The sequence below is a fragment of the Pithys albifrons genome, chromosome 1 (assembly GCF_047495875.1).
Source record: "Pithys albifrons albifrons isolate INPA30051 chromosome 1, PitAlb_v1, whole genome shotgun sequence".
Taxonomy (NCBI): Eukaryota; Metazoa; Chordata; class Aves; order Passeriformes; family Thamnophilidae; genus Pithys; species Pithys albifrons.
The window spans coordinates 87,146,008-87,159,250 of NC_092458.1; the positions used below are offsets into that span (position 1 = coordinate 87,146,008).

General features: G+C 51.0%; 3 protein-coding genes across 5 annotated transcripts in view; 1 reads left to right on the forward strand and 2 right to left on the reverse strand.

Annotated features, from left to right (window-relative positions):
* PHB2 (prohibitin 2) overlaps window positions 1–13,243 on the forward strand; it is a 114,997-nt gene that overhangs the window by 73,837 nt on the left and 27,917 nt on the right. The window lies entirely within an intron of this gene.
* LRRC23 (leucine rich repeat containing 23) lies at window positions 50–6,566 on the reverse strand. 3 transcript variants are annotated; one of them, XM_071558823.1, is made up of 7 exons: window positions 6,422–6,566; window positions 6,240–6,352; window positions 4,807–5,060; window positions 4,586–4,716; window positions 1,510–1,646; window positions 701–926; window positions 50–423 (listed from the first exon to the last, which is right to left on the reverse strand). In XM_071558823.1, exons 1-7 carry the CDS (start codon window positions 6,527–6,529, stop codon window positions 346–348), a joined length of 1,047 nt encoding a protein of 348 aa, XP_071414924.1. In that variant the 5' UTR covers window positions 6,530–6,566; the 3' UTR covers window positions 50–345. The 3 variants fall into 3 exon arrangements, with proteins under 3 accessions (XP_071414924.1, XP_071414934.1, XP_071414915.1); XM_071558833.1 differs by lacking the exon at window positions 6,240–6,352; XM_071558814.1 differs by having other exon boundaries at window positions 6,240–6,566.
* Window positions 10,507–13,232, reverse strand: TPI1 (triosephosphate isomerase 1). The gene is made up of 7 exons (XM_071558861.1): window positions 13,039–13,232; window positions 12,236–12,359; window positions 12,068–12,152; window positions 11,803–11,935; window positions 11,614–11,699; window positions 11,330–11,417; window positions 10,507–11,073 (listed from the first exon to the last, which is right to left on the reverse strand). The coding sequence occupies exons 1-7, from the start codon at window positions 13,148–13,150 to the stop codon at window positions 10,955–10,957; spliced, it is 747 nt and encodes a 248-aa protein (XP_071414962.1). The 5' UTR covers window positions 13,151–13,232; the 3' UTR covers window positions 10,507–10,954.

Here is a 13,243-nt window from a genome sequence, read left to right on the forward strand (position 1 = left end):
AATAGGAGTGGGCGTGCAGGATAAACAATCCCAGTCACTCCAGGCTCATTAATTATTTTTATTCAAATCAGAAAATCTTGCAGGATTTTTGGGAGTCATAAATCAAACCACAGAACCTGTAACTCTCAGGCCTACTGAGAATCGAACATATCTGTGCAGTGACTGCAAAAACACTGCAGTGCTTCAGGGCAGCTTCCAGGACCAGGGTGGGTAGCCCTCCTCTTTTCTCCAGAGGTAAAATGAGGTGACACTGGTACCTACAGCTCTCACTTTCCCAGCTGCACATGTGGAAAAAGGCATATCGACAACCTGACAGCCTCTGGGAACAGGTGTTTAAAACAGGGATCACTCAGTCACATCATCCTCTTGAGATGCTTCTATTTCCTGAGGAATCACATCATCCTTGAGAGATGCTTCCATTTCCTGAAGAAGGGAAGAAGAAGTTAATGACCTCATGCCCGACTTCTTTTCCCCTTTTACTGCTCTCTTCTGCTAGTGGGGTCAGGAATGACAGCAGGGTTGCATGCTGGCCATCAGAACCAGGTTGCAAAGCCCAGTCTCTTTTCCAGGCTCTTCTGCATTTGGAACTGATGTCCCTCACGCTTCCTCATAGAATCTGCAGGATAGGCTTCATCAGCATGTTTGATCCATTTACTCTCTCTTCACTTCCTTCTTCTTACCCCCACCGTGTTGTTCCTACCTTTTCTTTTTCTTCCTGCCTTGTCTGACGGATTCTCATCGCCTCTGCCTGCTCATCTTTCTCAACTGCTTCCTTGTCGAGGCGTTGCAGGTGTGGCAGCAGGGCAAGGACCTCCAGCCGGTAATCAGGTTCGTCAACACACGGATTGTCCAACAACACCAGCGCCTGCAGCATGGGCAGAACCTGCAGTTTTTCCACCTCCTGCAATCTACTGATCCCGTTGTTCCTGAAGAAAAGGAAGCACAGAGAGCAGGGAGATATATGCAAGTAGTGAGATCCCTTTGGAACAGTAAGTGGACAAGACAGACAAAGCAAAACTTAGCAGCAGGATGGACCATAGACCTTAGACCACAGGTCTGTCATCTAAAAATACAGAACTGCCTGCAGCTCCCTGGACTGAGGGACAAACAGGACATCGCCTCTGGATTTCTCTGTACTCAGACAGCTCATTCAATTGTGGGATATCACCATCACCCTTTATGGCAAATGCTGAGAACTAAAGGGCACCTGCAGGCAGGACATATAGAACATGCTTTGAGGGATCCAACAGACTTATGGCAACGAATAAAAAGCATGAGATGGTGTATGAGAGTGACTGGAGAAGCAGATATTTCTGAGAAGCCCAGGAAATGTCCTGCCCGTTACACACCTAAACAGCTGAGTGCTGGATGCCAGTTAAAATGTTAACTATCAACCCATTCCTTCCAGGTCTTCAACTTCCAAAGAAACCAGAAAATTCTAAAGATCTAAATGGGAGTACAGTCTGATGAAGGGATCTCTGGTGCCAACATAGCGCAGGGAGGACCCACCGTAGATTGAGGTACTGCAGGCATTTCATGCTACTGAAGAATCCATCCAGGATCTCAAGCTTGTTGTCACGCAGGTGCAGAGTCTCCAGTTGCTCAAGCCCCTCAAGGCCTTCAAGGATGCTAATGTTGGTCTGGGCCTGAGCACCAGGGAGGCAGGAAGAGAGAAGGAAGAAGGGGACACACAGGAGGGGGAACAGCAGTTATTTCTGGCCTTTAAAGCTCTGGCCTTCAGACTTCTACGACTCATAACACAGCCCTCTCTGAAGCTAGATCAGGTTGTTCAGGGTCTTGGCCAAGGGGGTTCTAAGTATTCAGATTCAAGGACTGAAAGTTTTCTGAAAAAATATTTACTGGAGCATCACTTGGTGTCTGAGATGGAACCATACCAGGTGATTACTACCAGCACAGCTTTCCTTTCCATGGCAGTGCCAAATCTGGGTCTCAGAGAGCAACAGTATGGAGGGGAAAGCACAGATCTGAGCCTAAAATGAGTGTATTTAAAGAATATATAATCAGCTCCTCTCAGTCACATAGTCCACATAGTCCAGGCATCTTCCAGTCAACTGCTTGTCTTATAGGGGAAATCTACCAAGAAGTCTCTTCTACATCTGTGGCAGCAGAAGCAGGCTGTATGTATGTTCCTGGGAGAGGTTACAGGGGGATAGTTGTTGGCTGGTTTAATTCTAAGCTTTGTCAGGTGTAACTTTATTATCTATCATACATTTTCTTGAAGCGAATCTGGCAATCTTACATCAGGAAGATTAAAATTCCCCGTAAGTGAATTTCATTCACTTTACTTTGGTGTGGGTTAATAAAACAGGGAAATACGAAGCTCCGAATATGAGGAACAGTTTCACAGCAGGATTCCGGCTGGAAAAGACCACTAGAGGTCTCCTGCCCAAGCGCGGGCTCCCCGCAGTGAAAGCACCAACGCTCTGCCAGGCTGCTCACCGCCTTGTGTGGCCAAGTTCGGAGCATCCCTGGTAAGTACCACCTCCCCGCTACATTCTCCAGCTTGGAGCTGAGCAAGGCTTCACTTGTTAACGTGTCTCTAACTTTCTAAGGACGCAGACACCTGAACAGGAAACAGGGAGAGAGATGCTGTTGTGCTCTCTGTCCCTCATAGGTACCCAGGCAGTGATGTGGACAATACCTGAGACTAATAAGGGGGCACAGGCTGAACTGGTGGGATAGGAGAAGAGTTTAGGGCTAGGTCACTCAGGAAAAGGACATTTTGTGGAAAAGGAGGATTTTATTGGAAACTTGACCAGCTGGACCAGGTGAAAAGAATAAAACAAGGACAAAAAGAGGAAAGTTGGATATTTAGTGAAAGTTGTTAGAGCAGATTTAACAGTGAGGAAGGATTAGGACATTATACCTCAGAGGAAATTAGAAGCTGGTGTGGGTGGGGAGCTCACAGACCACTGGTTTGTAAAAGGAATAGTAACCTCCCATCGCTCTCACATTCTTCATCACTTCAGTGTGAATAGTTTTAACAGCTCTAGCCCTGCAAGCACTAGCAGGGCAATGCAGAATGGACATTTTTCGAGGTTGTTTTATTCTTTTTTGCCCTGAATGAAATAACATCCCTTCTGACACACCATCATCTTGCCTTAGATACCAGTTCACATAAACATGATGCCACCATTTTGCATGGAAAGCTACCATAATATGTTGCCCATGATTCCTTCTCTCCTTCCTGGACACTTCGCCTTCCTCTGGTTAAGCCTTTGTCACCACTGCTGCACCATGACCAGGAACTAACACAGCCCTACTGTGACCCTCAAGCTGCTGCAAGTGCCACATGGTACACAGCCAGCTTGTAGTCTTTCTGCTAGTATGTATAACTTTTTTCACCTGCAGCTATGCCATACATTAACCAAATGTGGGCCTTTAAACTGACTCTATCTTGAATCCTGTCCTTGAGGCATCAGCTGCACCTACCCAGGGCTGAAATAACACCAAAATCTTTATACAGAAAGCAAAACATTGATGGAAGAGATTTTTCTGCAAAATTATTTAATGAGCATGTGGACCCAGGAGACAAATTCAAGCCCCAAAGATTCCTGAGAGTCAGTTGTTCTAGTTTTAATGGTCATCCCTTGCAATTTTCCTGCCTCATATGGGTAGCTTAGAAACCCCTCAGTCATGCCAGAAACCTTCTTTAGATACAGATGCTGTGTTTGCTTCCCTTTGCTAACTCACTGAAGTGTCTGGATATGCTTTGAAATGCTGTGACTTACCAACTTCACCCATTCTTTGAGCATCTCTAGTCCTAAAATTCCATTTTTTCACCAGAAAATTGCAGGCAATCCCAGCAAGCAATCTCCTCAGTGTTTTCTGCCAGGGACTCTTGATGAAAAGAAACCAGATCGTTTTCCAAAGCCATTGCTTTTTAAGAAGTAGTGACTCAGGTTATCTATCTAGTCTTTCCAAGCTGTAGCACTATGTGATTCATGGCTATGCATACATAGATATGTCATACACATACATATATACAAGCCATGCATACTCCCTTCACTTGCATCTCTAGGAGTAAATGTTCCTGATGCAATTGTTTATGATATTAGGAAATTGCTCCTCCTGCCCAGTTTCACTGTGATGTTCAATCAATTTCTTTTTTGGCAGCTGAAGGTCTGAATCATATAGTTGTGTTGTTTTTAAACCAGTATTTGATTAGGCTCATCAGAGAGTAGAAAGAGGCACTTCCCAGTGTCACCCAGAGCAAACCTGTTGCTTTGGACAGGGATCTCTGGTGGTTCCAGGGCACAAGGAATACAAGTTTCTCTAACACTGCCTAAAGGGAAAGTTGCTCTCCTGCAGCAGGCCATGAGGGAAGAACCCAACACACTGAACATTGCCGACTCCTCTGCCATTTGTGGTTAGTGGCTACTCTGCACTATTTCGGCACACAGCGCAGACAGAGCTACTCCCAAGAAATGATTTTGTCTCTTTAGCTCTCTGAAATCTTTTGCTCTCTCAGGCTGAAAAGACTGAAATCCCTTCCTCCCACTGACTGGAGGTGCCAGGTTCTGGAGCAGCTCTGTCCCACTCCCCAAGCTGGGTGATCCCTTACCAGATAGAGTTTCTTTAGCTTGGGAAGACTGAGCCCTGCTGTGCTCTTTAGTTTGTTTCCTCGCAGCTCCAGGACTTGCAGGCTGAACAACTTGTCCTGACTCAGGCCCAGCATTGTCTGGATTTTATTTTCTGAGTGCCAGAGGAAGACGAAACAACGAAAGAGTTAATCCCACCCAAGGAGAGCGTCCCCACAAGAGTGAAGAGAGATGTCTGTATCACCTTTCAGGCTGAGGGTGGCTAAGCGGGGGTGAGTAATGCCCTCCATATCCTTGATGCGGTTGTGATCAAAGCTGATAACCTGGAGGTAGAACAGCTCCTCCATGCAGGCACTGGTGAGCAGGTTCCCATCCATCTTCAGCCAAAGCAGCTCCGTTAGGCTGCTCAGTGGAGATAAATCTTGCAGCTTGTTCCCTGACAAATCCACATACCGCAGGTGAATGAAGCTTTTGAGAAGGCTGATGTCTGTCAAGTCCCTGAGGGAGGGAGAATGTGACTGAAACATTTCTCGTATTTCCCCACCACCAGATTTTGATTTGCTCCTTGCCACTACTGAAGGAAGGGCAACCTCCTCTCCCTCTTCCCTGCTATCCTGGCTTAGAGGTGACCTCATCACTGTCTGTAACTTCCTGAAGGGAAGTTATGTCCAGGTGGGGGTTGGTCTCTTCTCCCAGGCACTCAGCAATAGGACAAGGGGGCACAGGTTCAAGCTCTGCCAGGGGAAATTTAAGCTGGAGATCAGAAAAAAATTCTTTCCAGAGAGAGTAATCAGGCACTGGAATGGGCTGCCCAGAGAGGGGGTGGATTCCCCATCCCTGGAGGTTTTTAAACCGAGATTGGATGTGGCACTGAGTGCCATGATCTAATAAATGGACTGGAGTTGGACCAAGGGTTGGACTTGATGATCTCAGAGGTCTTTCTCAACCCAATCGATTCTATGATTCTATGATACTAGAAAGCCTAGATGGAGAGAAAGAAGAAAAAGGCAGGTGACAGGGACAGGCCAAACAGTCTGTAAAGAACAAATAGCAAGATTGGACCTGCTTTCCTGGCAAAGAGAGTACTTATTCCCATTGAAATGTATCTGTCACAAGAGAGCAGAACCAGAGCAGAAAGGAGGATAAGTTATGGGGAGGGATCTGTCAGACAATAGTGTCAACACCAAGGACTGTGTAGAAGGACTTTCTTAGTGGGAAAAATGGTGGTTGAGATGTGTATGAAGCTGCTGAAAGAAATAGTTTTATTGCAGCCTATTAGTTAGGTCCAGAGTAAGTTAGGTCCAGGGTCTGCTGATCTCGAGCCCACTGTGGCACTGTACTTACAACTGAATGCCTTAAAATTAGCACTTAACAGGACAGATGTTAATGGATTTTTCTCAAAGTGCCTGAGGGGAGGTCACCCAGTTGTGTTTCCCCAGGAGATCACAGTCCAGAGCAATGGGCAAGCTTCCCTCAACCTCTAGGGACACTGATGTCCCACTGGTGTGTGTGGGGGCAGTGCCAGCTCAGGGCTGAGAGTGGGCAGGCGATGCTGAGGCACAGCCTGAAAGGCTGCAGAGCTGGGGAGCAGGACCTGGGAACACTCCAGCCCCACATGGCCGGTCAGCAGCTTGTGGCACAGCCGCCCCATGGCCGTGGGTGGCCGTGGACACTCACTTTCCTATGGCTTCAAACCTCACGAAGGCGTGGGCCAGCCCATTGCCCGTCCTGCTGAGCAGAGAGAGGCCCTCCTTCAGGACTGCCTCCGTCAGGGGACAGGGAGCCGGCACCTGGGAGAGAGAGCACACAGCCAGCGCTGGCCTAGGCACGGCCAGGCCGTGCTGAGGGCCATCCCTTACCTCTTCTTCCTCCTTCTGCTCTTCTTCCCCCTCCTTTTTATCTTCCTCTTCTTCGTCCTCCTCCTCCTCAAGGCCAGGCTCGTCCTCCTCATACTCATCGTCCTCCATCCTCCCCGGTCAGTCGCTTCCCGCTTCCCGCGGCTGCGGCTGCCATGGGAACCGGGGCGGGCCCCGCGGCCCGTGGGCGGCCACTCCCACCCGGAGCGCTCAGAGCGTGTCCCGCCTCCCTCAGAGGCGCTTTGCCACCCGCTCCACCTTCCCAGATGGGTGACATCTGCAATGGCTGGCGTGTACAGAGAACTGGAGCATTATTTGGGTGGGAAGGGGCCACTGGAGGCCATCCTGTGTGCACCTCAGCTCAGAAATGGAGCCAGCGTCAAAGTCAGGCTGCGCAGGGTGATGGGCACTCAGGTGGTGTGTACGTGTATGGCCAAACCTCACGAACACAGATTTGGGCAGGGCTCTCCCCACGTGCCCTTCCAGCCTGTGCAGTGGATTTTTTAGGTGAGGCACAGCGTGCACAGAACTGGCCCCACCGTTTCAGTCCTGAGGTCCATTTGCCACGGCCGAGCGAGCTTGGACAGTGACAGGGAAGTCCTCGGGACTGTCACAGCCCCCGGTACTAACCGGGGCTGACCCTGCTGAGCATCCGAGATGTGACGGGATGGGATGGCAGGGAGGCATTGAACTGCCAGGGGACGGTCCCCACTGAGACTGGAACTCAGAATCTTGGGATTCGGAGTCCGGAGTGCTCTCCATTACACTACGGGAATGTCCTGAGGAAAGGCATTCCCTCTGGTAAATGTTTAATTAACTTGTTAAGCAGAATTAGGCTCAGGGTCTTCATGAAACCTCCCTGGACATGACTGCCTGGATGCCAGGAAGGGGCTTTTGGGATCCACTGCTCCATCCCTCTCCTCCAGGCTGTGGGAACAGGAAGGGCTGAGGCTGCCAGTGCCCAGCAGATGCCACCAGCACCTGCAGGAGCCGGGTGTTCACCTGCTGGGAACGCTGATGGTCACCAGTGATTTGCAGCCAATACAAAGTCCAAGGCCCTGCTCCCTTTGCCTCCGGTAGACTTTGCTCCTTCGTAGTCCCTGGGCAACATCAGTGTTAGATAAGCTTGTCCAGGTGGAGCTGGCTGTTAGACATGTGTGTGCCAGCCATCACCCCTCCTGCAAGGCACCCCTCTGCACTCAGAGCTGCCATCTGTGTCCTCTGCCTTGTCCCACGGGTCTCCCTGGTGCCAACTCCTGCTGCTGTGCTACACTTACCCCATCTGAAATCACTCCCTGCTCATTTTGGTAGAACCACAGAATGGTTTGGATTGGAAGGAACCTTAAAGATACCTAGTTCCAACACCCCCTGCCATGGGCAGGGAACCTTCCACTAAACCAGGTTGCTGAGGGCCCCATTCAACCTGGCCTTGAACACCTCCAAGGATGCGGCATCCACAACTCTGAGCAACCTGTTCCAGTGCCTCATCACCCTCACAGTAAAGAATTAATCTGCATGTCAACCCTTCCTTTCCTGCCTTTGCTCTCTGCTCTAAACATCCCCCAATTACAGAAGCCAAATCTTTAAAAGAGAGAAAATTTATTTAGGTTATATATGTATAAAAAGAAGGATCCCAAACCTAACTATTCCTGATTTTAGTCTAAAAGCTGGTCTGCATACCTAAAAGGAACACAGGGCAATCATGGCAAGGACAGGGAGAACAAGCAGCACCCTGCTGGGCTGCTTCCAGGCCCATCCCAGGAGCCATCAGTCCATCAAAGGCCCATCTTGAGGAGCACAGGGGCACAATGGCAGGTGGGAGCCCAAATTAAGGACTCAGAGAAAAGGATACCCTGTCTGACCCCCTCCCTAGGCTGTCCCAGGGGATCCTCCCACCCAGAGCACCTTCAGGATCGGGCTGTCATGGTGTTCAGAGGTGTGGGACATGGGACAGGATGGAGGGGAAGAGCATTTTGCACAGGACTCATTAAGCAGATATTTAGGGCAGGAACCAAAGGCTGGAAAGAGAGGGATCTAGGTGACTTGTGGGGAAGCAAGTGTGGGATACAGAAATAAAAAGGGCCAGTCACATGTAAATGGTTTGTGATGATTTGGCCATGCCCTGCACCTCATCAGTGCAGCTTGTCCCATCTTCTCAATAAACTCCTCTCACAATTTGCCTCCGGTGACCAACTTGTGACCAAGACCACCACAGGGAGTTGGCTCCTGAGGGACCAGTAGGACTGGAGAGGCTGGGATCAAGGGGCAGCTCCTGGGCCCTGTACATATATAAATACACCTCTATACATGGGTGCACATGAGTGTACTTCAACCTGGCTCAGCTGGAGCGGGGCAGGCACGACCTGTGAGTGGTCTGTGTGGCTGGATGTGTCATCTGTGTGGCCATCCATGGTTATGTGTAAATGGTGTATATTCAGAATCACAGAGTATTCTGAATTGGAAGGGACCCACAAGTCCAATATGTGTGTGCACATGTGGTGTCTGCCAGGAATATAAGCTCAGCCTGGCTATTGTTTGGGGTTGAGGAGACAGAGCCACCACAGCCTCTCTTGGGCTGTCACATCTGGCACAATGCATTTTTCCCCAACAGCAACCTGTTTAAGATCCAACCCCTACAGTTCACAGGGAGGATCTGGCAGTATTTCCACTCCACAAAGCTGCAATCCTGCCAGAAAGACAAAACAGAAGAAAAACAAGATCTGGCACTCCTGCTGATACAGAAATTATTTTCCTTGAGTTTTTCCTCATTAAATAAATGCTTTCATGCCTCTGTGTTCTCCTCAAAGCAGCCAAGATCAGTGCTCAGCTCCCATCTGTTTTTTTCTATGTAGGTCAGTCTCCTGGGCTCCTGTGCTGTGGGCAGGGCTGGGCAGGAGCAGGAACTGACAGTGGAGCTGCAGCTCGTGCCTGATCCCTGTAAATGATTCTACTCACTCCCACCAGCCCTAGGCCCCCTCCCTGTCCCTGCAGCATCACCACTGCTCTGGCTGTGCTGACTCCAACACACTGTGGCACCAAACTGCAACCATCACCCAGCAGCTTGTCAGAAACATACATTCTGATTGTAGAAAATACTGTTTTCAGAATTATTCTTACACCTTTGAATTGTCTTCCTCTTCCCCACAACACTCCATGTGCACTCAGAGCTGGGAGCTGCCACCTCCCTGGTGCTGTCAGGCTCTTCCTTCTCACACCACTTGATGTCCTTCCACATCAGATGATGTTCTCACCACACAGAGCTCCCCAACAGTGATTATCCCAGTGCCCCCCACTGGTTTTAGCGCCATTTTAGCCTGTTCCCCCTCCCACCAGAGGCTGTGGCAGCAGAGGGCTCTGCTCTGCTCCCAGCTGGGAAGGAGATACCTCTGAAGGGCTGAGGGCTCTTTCCTTGACATCCCCTCCAGGTGGGCAGCAGGAGCCCCCCCAGCATTAGGCTTTCTCCTCCTTGCTCCTCAGCTCCTGCTTCTCATGCCTCAGGTGATGCTGGCAGTAGCAGCTGGAACACTGTCCATAGGCTTCCAAGGATATGCCGCCTCCTAGCTAAGCTCCTCCTTGTGAGGCACTTCCTTTTTGGTCACCCTTAGTACTGCTGAAAAAAATCAGCAGCTGGGAAGTAACATCTAGTTTCATCCAGTGCCATCTTCAGCGCAGAGCTGAGAGAGAGCAGCAAGCACAGCCTCAACACAGTCTGAGGTCCTTCACTGTACAGAGAGGGAGCTGCTCTGCTCCACATTTAATGAGCGGTCAATTATCAGTCCTCACAGGCAGAGCAGGGATGAATTACTGAGCCCACCTGGAAACAGTGTCTCACTAGGGGGACAGGCAGTTGCTCCAGCAACCACTGCAATAGACACTGATGGAAAAAATAGTCAGATCAGCACAGGCCCAAAGAAGATGACCTGTTATGTGACAAGCCAGATGCAGGTTGAACCTCTGCCATGCCTACTGGGACAATGGTGAACCCTCAAGGAAAAGCCCACAAAAACCACACTACCCTATCTGCAAACCAGCTATCTCTGTACACTCCTTGGCCCTAGCTGCTTCTGAAGAAGATCCAGGACACACCCTTGCTTTTTCAGTTTTTCCTTTATTGTTCAGTACGGGACACAGGTGAGGTAAGACAGCTCACAAGGGGGTAAGCTGACAGGCTCCTTGCTTGATGGAGCTGAAGGATGCAACAGACTGTGTGGTTCCTTCCCCCAGCACCTGTGGTCCCCTCTCACTGCAGTACTGCAGGAAAAGGGGGAGATACTGGCCAGGTGGGCTGTGGGCTCTTAACAGGTCAACAGGCAACTGAGGATTCTGTCAATTCAGAGAGGAGGCTGTCAGGACTTGGCTGAGACAGGCTCCCACTAACAGGACTTCAACATGGTGGGGGTGGTTAGCAGAACAACTAGAACAATGACCGTGAAGGGGGAAAGCCTCAGAGGAGGCCTCCGTACTGAGACATGTGCAATGAAAGGTCCCTTCTTGATTCCATTTCTCAACCACAAGGGACTGCTCCTCACAGGTGCTTCAGTGTTTGGCATTGATAATATCCACAAACTCTGGCTTGAGAGAAGCTCCACCAACAAGGAAGCCATCCACATCATGCTGAGAGGCCAGCTCCTTACAGTTGCTGCCAGTGACAGAACCTAAAGAGGGAGCAGCATTTTAAGGTCAGACATGGCCAGTCCCAGGAAAATGGGGGATAGGACAGAGGCAAGACCTGAAAGGTACCAGCAACCTCCTGCAGACAGCAAGACTGTCTCTTACTTATCCAAGTAAGCTGTCCAAACAAGCTAGTAGTTGGTTCTTAATGCTCTGACAGTCTTGAGCAGGATGTACAACTGCAGCAACAGGCAGAGAAACAAAGCACTTTCCTGCCCTGGAAAGTGGCTTCAGACTCACCTCCATAGATAATCCTAGTTGACTGAGCAACAGCATCAGACACGTGACTTTTCAGCCACCCCCGCAGTTTCTCGTGAACTTCCTGAGCCTACAATAGAACACAAGAGTCCCATTGAGGGCTGAGCCATTCTGCACAGAATTCCCTTCCAAAGAGAAGGGAACCTTTAGATACTTTCTAGATCTTTAAGTCTAAGATTGCCTAAGTCCCTAAGAATCCCCAGGAAGGTTTCTTGTGTGGGAAGGGTCATTGGCAATTTAGTTGGCCACCTTTTCCCTGCTCATACCTGTTGGGGAGTTGCAGTTTTACCAGTTCCAATAGCCCAAACTGGCTCATAGGCAAGAACCACTTTACTCCAGTCCTTGACGTTATCTAGAGAGGAGGGAGACGGTATAGATAAGCACAGTAGCCCCATGCTGAAAGAGCAGAGCTGGAAAAGTGATAAAAAGAACACCCTTTCTTCTTCTCCTCTTACCAGCAATAGCCTTGGTCTGTTCAAAAACCACCTTCTCTGTTATGCCAGCTTCTCTCTCATCCAGCTTCTCCCCAATGCAGGCAATGACTCCAAGGCCCTCAGCCAGAGCATGAGCCACCTTCTGCCCAATCAACTGGGAATGGAAAAGAAACAAGGCAACCAATAAACCAGACTACTCTTGTAGTCCTGTTTTACCTGCTCACTCTTCCAGTCTTTGTAGGCCCATCTTAGCTGGACCATCTTGCCATTCCATGAGGCCACTCACCTCATCAGACTCTCCAAAAACATGTCTTCGCTCCGAGTGGCCCAGTATCACCCATGCAGCTCCAATATCTTTGATCATCGCTGGGCTGGAAAGAAAGGAGACGACTCACACCTCTGGAGAAAATTCAGGTCCCAGGGGCATCCTGACTTCACTTTCTCTGGGGCTCACCTGATCTCTCCTGTGAAAGCACCCTTTGGTACCTTGTAACAGTTCTGTGCTGCGACTCCAATCTTTGCATCAAGCTTCTGACGGGCAAAGTCAAGGTAGATGGCAGGGGCTCCACAAACCACCTCTGGAAGGCAAAGCACACGGTCACCCTTGAGACTGGCAAAGGGCAGAAACTGTACCCAGCCACTGACCCCAAGAGGTCAGCCCTCTCTCCCGGGAAGGCTCGGCCCGCCTCTCCTCGCTGACATTTTGGGGAGCCCTGTGCCACAGGACTATCCCTGCTATCCGATGACTCAACAGAGGGGAGGAAAGCCCTTTTCAGCGAGCTGACAAGCGACACCAGGCTGCTGGCCAGGTCACAGGGGTCCCTTGGAAAGAGCCCAACTAAGACACCGGTCGATAATCCCACCCTACAGCCCGGGCCTGGTCTGGCTGAGCTGGGGAAGAGCCACACCGTGTTCCCCCCGGGGCTGTAAGCGAGCCCGGCGGCGAGGCAGCAGCGCGGCCCGGCTGCGGGGCGGTACTCGGCCGTGCCCGGGCCCGGCGGGGCGGGGGCTCCCGGGAGGCCCGCGGGAGCCGGGGGTGCAGCCGGGGGACCCGGGGTCGGGCCGCACGTGTCCGCCGGGCCCGCGGGAGCCCGGATCCGGTTTCGCGGATATATTTAGCACCTCTGCCGCCGGGTTATATTTAGACCCCCGCCGCCCTCTGACATTTGCCGCTCCCCTGTGCGGGCCCGGCCCGGTCCCGGCCCCGGCCCCGCCGGGCCGTGCGGGACGTGCGCTACGTGCGAGCCGCGCCCTCACCGGTGTCGGCGGAGAGCTTGGCGCCGTTCAGCGTGTGGATGAGCTCGCCCAGGCTCTTCTTATCACCGTTCATCTTCCAGTTGCCCCCCACGAAGAACTTCCTGGGCGCCATGGCGGGAGGGAAGGAGCGAGCGGGGCCGGTACCGGAGGAGATGCGAAGGTCAAGCGGCGGCGGCGGCGCTTGTGGACCCCGCGCCGGCTTTTA

Coding starts and splice junctions, on each gene's coding strand:
- LRRC23 (XM_071558814.1), bottom strand. CDS start 6,529: ATGGAGGACGATGAGTATGAGGAGGACGAGCCTGGCCTTGAGGAGGAG. Junction 5,061..6,239: donor AGGTTTGAAGCCATAGGAAA/GTGAGTGTCCAC, acceptor TCCCTCCCTCAG/GGACTTGACAGACATCAGCC. Junction 4,717..4,806: donor AGCCACCCTCAGCCTGAAAG/GTGATACAGACA, acceptor TCTGGCACTCAG/AAAATAAAATCCAGACAATG.
- TPI1 (XM_071558861.1), bottom strand. CDS start 13,150: ATGGCGCCCAGGAAGTTCTTCGTGGGGGGCAACTGGAAGATGAACGGT. Junction 12,360..13,038: donor CAAGCTCTCCGCCGACACCG/GTGAGGGCGCGG, acceptor TTTGCCTTCCAG/AGGTGGTTTGTGGAGCCCCT. Junction 11,700..11,802: donor ACAGACCAAGGCTATTGCTG/GTAAGAGGAGAA, acceptor CCTCCTCTCTAG/ATAACGTCAAGGACTGGAGT.